The 6,542-nt window shown below is 44.3% G+C and overlaps 1 protein-coding gene across 1 annotated transcript; it reads left to right on the forward strand.

Moving 5' to 3' along the window:
- Positions 1-620: 620 nt before the first annotated feature.
- LOC109480680 lies at positions 621-6,542 on the forward strand. Its single transcript, XM_019782909.1, has 7 exons — positions 621-1,071; positions 2,499-2,660; positions 2,872-3,072; positions 3,444-3,642; positions 4,373-4,534; positions 4,806-4,899; positions 5,144-6,542. Exons 1-7 carry the CDS (start codon positions 895-897, stop codon positions 6,540-6,542), a joined length of 2,394 nt encoding a protein of 797 aa, XP_019638468.1. The 5' UTR covers positions 621-894.

The following is a 6,542-nucleotide window of genomic DNA, read 5'->3' on the forward strand; positions in this document are numbered from 1 at the left end:
CATTGCTCCAAAATTACATTTATTCTTCAAACAAAGATTCTCTACATAAGAAGGAAGGACAGATTCTCTTCGATATATATTCTCCCCTCACCGTTAGTCACAAATCATCATACTGAAGAACTCAATGCATAGAAGACTGGTCCTTATACTGTACTTGAAAGGTATCGTTATCTTGTGGCATATGTCATTTTCTATTTCCTAGATTTATTTCTAATATATATGATAATTAGCACCTGTCTTTATTTTTAGTTTCAGTGCAGAGTTTTAGATTTGCACCTTTTGTACATATTGTGTATACATGAATGACTGCCATGCCATAGTAATTGGAATAAAGTGTGAAAGTTTACTTTAAACAGATCTGATTGTCTTTCACTTGTTGTACTTTTTTTCATTCTATCCAAGTCAGTTGTGTCTTTGCCGTTGATACAAAAAAATTACTCAAGTATGGAGATAACAGATTTTATGAACCCAATCCATGCATGTATCAAAAGGGACAGAGGTTATGGTGAAATGCAGTCTGCCAATGAACAAGGAAAGCAGACTAGAATGTCAAATTTACACGAATTAACGTCACTCGTAAATGTCAGATGGATCCCAAGTAATCTCCGTAACCTTGGTAACGTGAGAGACTGGTGTGAAGGGCAGTAAAAGTTTTCACACCCTCTGCAACTGTTTACGACAATCGGAAACCCCGCTTTACGGTCGACTGCGCTGATTGGTTGGGAAGTTTCCAAGAAAAGGTCATGCAGGGTCATCCTTAGCGGGAACTTCAGTTTGAGTGAGGGACGCGTACGGGACGGTCCGGCGCTCGGAAGGAGGGTGACCGCGCTAGTTGTCTTTTTCAGCGTTTCTCTCAGACGTTTTCTCTCAGAATTTGACCAGTACTGATGCAGGATGGCAGCGGCAGCAGTAGACAGTGTGTCGAGGCTTTACAAAGATCTGGAGAAGACGTACAGTGAAGCGATGGACGGTGTGGAGAAGGCGGCAGAGGAGGCGGTTGCCAGCGTGACGTTTCCGATTTTCAACATCCCCCAAGGACAGCTCATTCCCGCTCAGTGCTGGAAAATCATGGTATGTAAACAACATCCTCAGTTTTCCTCTCAAGTCAACAATCTTATTTGTTACCCGCCGGTTTAGGTACAAGAAACATCAACTTGACTTGACCAGTCTGCCAGGAAACGTTGTAACGCGTTTGGGGTGTGGGCGGGGTACACATGTCAAGGCATGTCTCTCGTTTCGACGTCAGATCTGTTTTTCATGACCTCGATGTACTTTTCAAACAGTCCAGTCATACTATACATTCCAACATTAGTTTTCCAACATTTGATGACGCCATTTCATCATACTTTATACCTTTATAGCGCAAAATACAATCCAGAAAAAAAATCACAGGACGCGCGCGCTTTCAGGGATGCGGCATTCCTCTTGACATGATTTATGGTCTGAATCGACTCCATATGGGCGATATTTGGTGTCACTTGTCATCCATTTTCCTACGGCAAAACGCCTGGCAAAACGCATCAGTTGAGATGCCCACTTCGAGTACAGCAATTATTCACTCAACACGTCTGGGGAAGACGGGAGATATTTTCACACCTCTTTTTGTCATTCGTGTACTTCAATATGACGTATGGAAGGCGGAACCCTTTCAGCGCGGAAGCGCGACTTGAGAAATGAATAATAATTGGCATTTCACAACTTTTTCTTTTTGCATTTGAAAAAGCACGCCGTGCGCGCCTTTCTTTTCTTTTTATTTCACAGCAAGGGGGTTAGAAAAGGATGGAGCTTGCTGTTTTCCTCCAGTTGTATAAATCTTCAACACAACTTTTCCCCTACACTTTTTTTCACAGAACCTTGTAAGCATAAAAGAACTACATATTGTGGTTTGGCTTCCATGTTTGTTTATTTTATTCATTTATTATTTATCTTTAACTCTTTTTGTTCCAATATGTTATGCCAACAAGGCATAGCCAGGTATGGTATGGGTCTGTGCCACAAGTAAGGAACCAAAAATTATTGAGACAATTGTTATTGTACATAAAGAAATAAATTGTCGACTAGAGAATTATACTTGACAATGTGCCTATAATAATTATAAAGTGTATTCAGACATCCTTGATGATACCTAACTGCCAGTGTGAGAGGGAGTTTTGAGTACTCCTCTATTAGAGGTTTGGAATTTTGCATAAGAAAAGAAGTCTAGCAGTTGTGTTCATGTGTCTCAGCTCATTGTGATTTATATAGAAGACGTTTGAACCCCATTGTTTATATGCAGGAATTTTGTGTCAGGAGGAAATGACAACTTTTTTTGTTTGTTTACAACTTATGATAGCTTTGGTTTATCTACTAGTATTCTGTGTTTTGACAGCAGAAAATGTGATTACAAAGTTGGTGGAAGGCTTTGAAAATACATGTAGTGGTACAAACATGCCCTGTATCTCATAGTGATCGTTCACACAGTTTGTAAGATAACCCATGTTTTTTGCCCATCTTCACAGTATTTGCTGAAGCCTGCATCTCCATCCTATGCCTGTCCTGTACGCAAGAAGAACATCAGGCGACGAAGATGCAACAAGTGTAAGGGTTGCTTGGTGGAGGACTGTGGCAGGTGCTACGACTGTCAGAGAAAACGTATCTGCAAGAAGAAAAAGTGTTTGGATGTAAGTTTGGAACCATTCCGAAAAAGCAATGTACTGCTCAAATAGTTTTTGCAATCTTTTTTTTACAGAAATATTTAGCAATATATCGTTCCAGTTGAGATGTAACGTTATCCAACTTGCTATTTATGTCACCACCTGCCGTAAGATACAATTGGCACACTTATCTTTCAAGTTCCATAAACATGTTTGGTTCTGTTTTGCCGTTTTGCAGCCACTTCTGCCCCCTGCTACCCGCTGTCTGATCTGCACCCAGACTGGCACGGTGTCTGCCCTGAGTGAGTGCAGCACGTGTGGGGAGATCCTCCACCCTCGCTGTGTGGCTGTGTTAGGGGAGAGGAGTTCCAAGGACGGCAGGACCTCACAGACATGGGAGTGTCCCAAATGTTGTCAGGGCAAAATTGCACACACGGGGGTAAGGACCATGGCTGATTATGTGACTTCTGAGTTCAAATATTCCAGTTTCATTTCAGTTTCTGTTTGATGTAACATAACTTTATAGTATTAGTAATGTGAAAGGGGTACTGACTTACAATTTGGTGAGGAGTCATTTTTCAACACTGAAAGAACTGTGTGGTATTTTAGCAATATTTTCTATATCACATACATGTATATATAGTAAGTAAGTAGACAATAATGTGATATCCAGCAAAATCAAGTCAAAATATGTGTTGAAAACTGCTAAAACTATATCTACTGAATATGAGCTGTAAAAATCTGCTTGTTGTATAATTTCTGAAAATTGTATAATTTCTGAAAATTGTATGAAACCCTTCCATCCCACAGGGTAGGACGTACTCAGGCCCCCTGCCCACCCTGCTAGAGAACAGTCTCCTGCTAGCAGGTTTCACTGACTACCTGGCCCGCAACTGTTGGGCCCTTGGGCTGTGTGACACGGACTCCCTGGGGTGGGGCGGTGACCCAGGGGAGATCCTCAGGCAGCTGGCTGGGATATGGGTGGAACATCTCCCCATTGCCAAGAAGGGTCAGTGTGCTTTTTTGTGCGACTGCTAATAGAAACTTTATACTCTGCAACATTGAAAGAAGAGAAGAGCAGGTTACTGTGATGTTCATTGTGTGTGAAAAGCAAGCTCACAAGTTCAGAGATTGGCCATAGTTGTCCTATTTGGAGCTTTTGCTTGTTTTGCACAATGTTGATTCCTGAGGCCAAGGAAAAAAATGTTGTGTTTCCTGTTTCACTCCTGAAAAAATTAGGGTCGGTAGGTAGGGATAATTTTATTTTATTTTCATTTTTTCTTTTTTTCAGAATTTGGTGATTGCGTATGATTTGCCCGATGGCAATGTTTTCTTCAGTTTGCAGTGAAATTTTCCCATCTATGGAAGGCTTTAGGTGACTTAGAACAAAAAGGGGAATGTGACATGATTTCCGACGTTCTGTTTATTTTGTTTGTTTAGACCTGAACCGAAACGTTTTTAACTTTACAAGTCTGGAGCCGGTCCTGAGTGCACTGTTACACAGCAATCATTTTGGCAATATGCAGGGGTCCACACAAAAATAAGGCTAGGGTCGGCAGTTGTTTTTAGGGTCGGTCGGGAAACAGGAAACACAACATTTATTTTCCTAGGCCTGACGCATGTTGAAGTGGCACCAGTATACATATTGTGTTTCAGTGGAATGAATGAATGAATGTCCACTACATGAATATTTCTTATGATGCCTATCTGACTTTTGTAACTGTTCAAACCAATTGCAGGCCTGTCAGGGGAAGATTTTGAAGGTCTGGTGGTGAGTCTAGAGGACAGTGTGGCAGTGCTGGAGTGGTACGGACAGAACCATGGGATGTTCGACGGTCTGGTCCCGCTGGCCAGGAGGATGGTGGGGGTCGTGGAGGAGGTCAAGTCTGGGTACTGGGAAGGTGGGAATGATAATACATGTATATCATGTTCAAGTGCTGTTGTTTCAACAAGTCATATTTAGCCACAAAGACACTCTATATGTTTTCTTTCCACAACAACATTCCACCTGTCAAGCTGATAAATTCTTTGGCAAAACAAAGGTGAATGAAATGTTATACCATTACCAAGAACAATTTGTTGTGTTCTAAGATCTATCTTGATTAAGTGGTCACAAACTTGGCTGCTTTTCAACAAAATGGTCTGTTCTAACTGTAACAATTGTTCTTGTAGAGGAAGACCCGTACCTCGTGGAGAAGACGGAGCTGCCAAGGAGGAAGCGGTCCAGCAGGAAGAGTCAGGCCACCACAAGCAAAAAGAGCCCAAGGTATGGTGACACAGTGTTGCTGATCTTGACAACTTTGTGATTTAGATTGAAAAAGATTGTTTAGAAAATTTTGCTTCTCATGCCATCATGCCTATGGTGGTAAAGTTGCAGAGCTGCACACCATCCAGCATTCCTCCTGTACCTGTACTGTTGTAATAGAAGGAAGGAGATAAACCAAGTTCACAGTATGTAAGACTTTGATTAGGAGTAAAAACTACATCTTGCTATTGATTCTGTGTTACAGGTCTGCTTCAGATAGCAGTCCTTTGGAGAAGAAGAGCTCGCTGTTCAGGTTTCTGACCTCAGGCCACAGTTCTGCCGACAGTAGCCCTGTAGTCCCGGCATCTGACGTCTGCTCACCAGAGTCCTGCACTGACACTGCAACGGAGAACAGTCTGGCTTACATCCAACCAGCAGACAAAACAACCAGCCTTCCAACACCCCAAGTTGAGGACAAGCAGGTTGTCGGAGTAGGAGAAGGCCCAAACAAGGAGCCTGACAGTGGAACACCTAGTGACCTCAGCAACACCCCCGACAGTGACCCCTTCCCACAGTTCAGCAGGAAGTCTGACAGTGCCTTCCCCTCTAGCTGGTACGTTGAGGACAGTGACAGCGAGGACTACCTCCCTACACCTCCTAGATGCCCGTCACCTCAGCCAGCCAACCAGACAGACAGGAACCTGCCAGTGTCCCCACAACCCTCTCCAAAGAGGCTCAGAGAAGACAGTTCTGACTACATGAATGATGCGCTGGATGTGATGTTTGAGCATGCTCATCCCAGTCTCTCCAGTACATCAGGGTCCATCAAGATGTCAGCCAACAGCGCAACTGCAGATGACTTTGTCAACGATGTAAGAAAGAAGCTACAAGACTTTTTCTCAGCAACTGAAGCCAGAGAAGCCCGATATGAAGAGTCTCCTTCATTCTCTAACTCCACTGGTTCCCTGGCCCCGCCTGGGCATACATACCAAAGACAGGCAATGGTACGTGAAAGTCCCCACGCAGGGCTTGAAATCAGGCAAAATGTTGCCACCACCCAATCTCTTCAGACAGGGTACCCTCAGGCTGCTTTCCCACAGCAAATGCAGCCAGGTCACTGGGACCCAACAATCAACAGGCCACCCCCAGGAGCGGGTCAGAGCGCTACAGGGTACAACTCCATCTGCCACTGTGCAGCATGCTGTAGGCCACAGACCTACATGCAACAGCCACACCACAGCAGAGCTTCAAAGAAGACCCAGCGCACAGCCCCACCTGTGAGCCACACACCGGCAGGAAGGAGAAGCCACGCCACTGTAGCGAACATCCCTCCAGTCAGGTCTTACTCCCCCTCCTGGCACGCCACCAATCCGCAGTTGCAGGCAGCGACCAACGGGAGTGGTATGTCGTCCTATCACCAAGGAAGTTGTGGGAACGATGGGTTGTGGTTTGATGTGAACACGACGCCGCCGATGCCGACAGCTTACCGTGCAACAGTACAGATGAGCCTGGCCCCACAGGAAACAAGGAAGGTGCAAGGTCATCCAGCACAGCCACGGGTACCACTTGGTGACAGTAACAGATACATTCCACCTGCTAGATATGGAGGAATGAGGAGCAAAGGAACGAAGGATGCTCAACATCACAGTTACTGGCCTGTGTAG

Source organism: Branchiostoma belcheri, unplaced genomic scaffold, assembly GCF_001625305.1.
Source record: "Branchiostoma belcheri isolate BF01 breed outbred unplaced genomic scaffold, Haploidv18h27 scaffold52, whole genome shotgun sequence".
NCBI lineage: Eukaryota > Metazoa > Chordata > Leptocardii > Amphioxiformes > Branchiostomatidae > Branchiostoma > Branchiostoma belcheri.

Excerpts from the sequence above, each read along its gene's own strand:
- LOC109480680 (XM_019782909.1), top strand. The coding sequence starts at position 895 with ATGGCAGCGGCAGCAGTAGACAGTGTGTCGAGGCTTTACAAAGATCTG. Across the intron at positions 1,072-2,498 it reads CTCAGTGCTGGAAAATCATG|TATTTGCTGAAGCCTGCATC; the intron begins GTATGTAAACAA and ends CCATCTTCACAG. Across the intron at positions 4,900-5,143 it reads ACAAGCAAAAAGAGCCCAAG|GTCTGCTTCAGATAGCAGTC; the intron begins GTATGGTGACAC and ends TCTGTGTTACAG.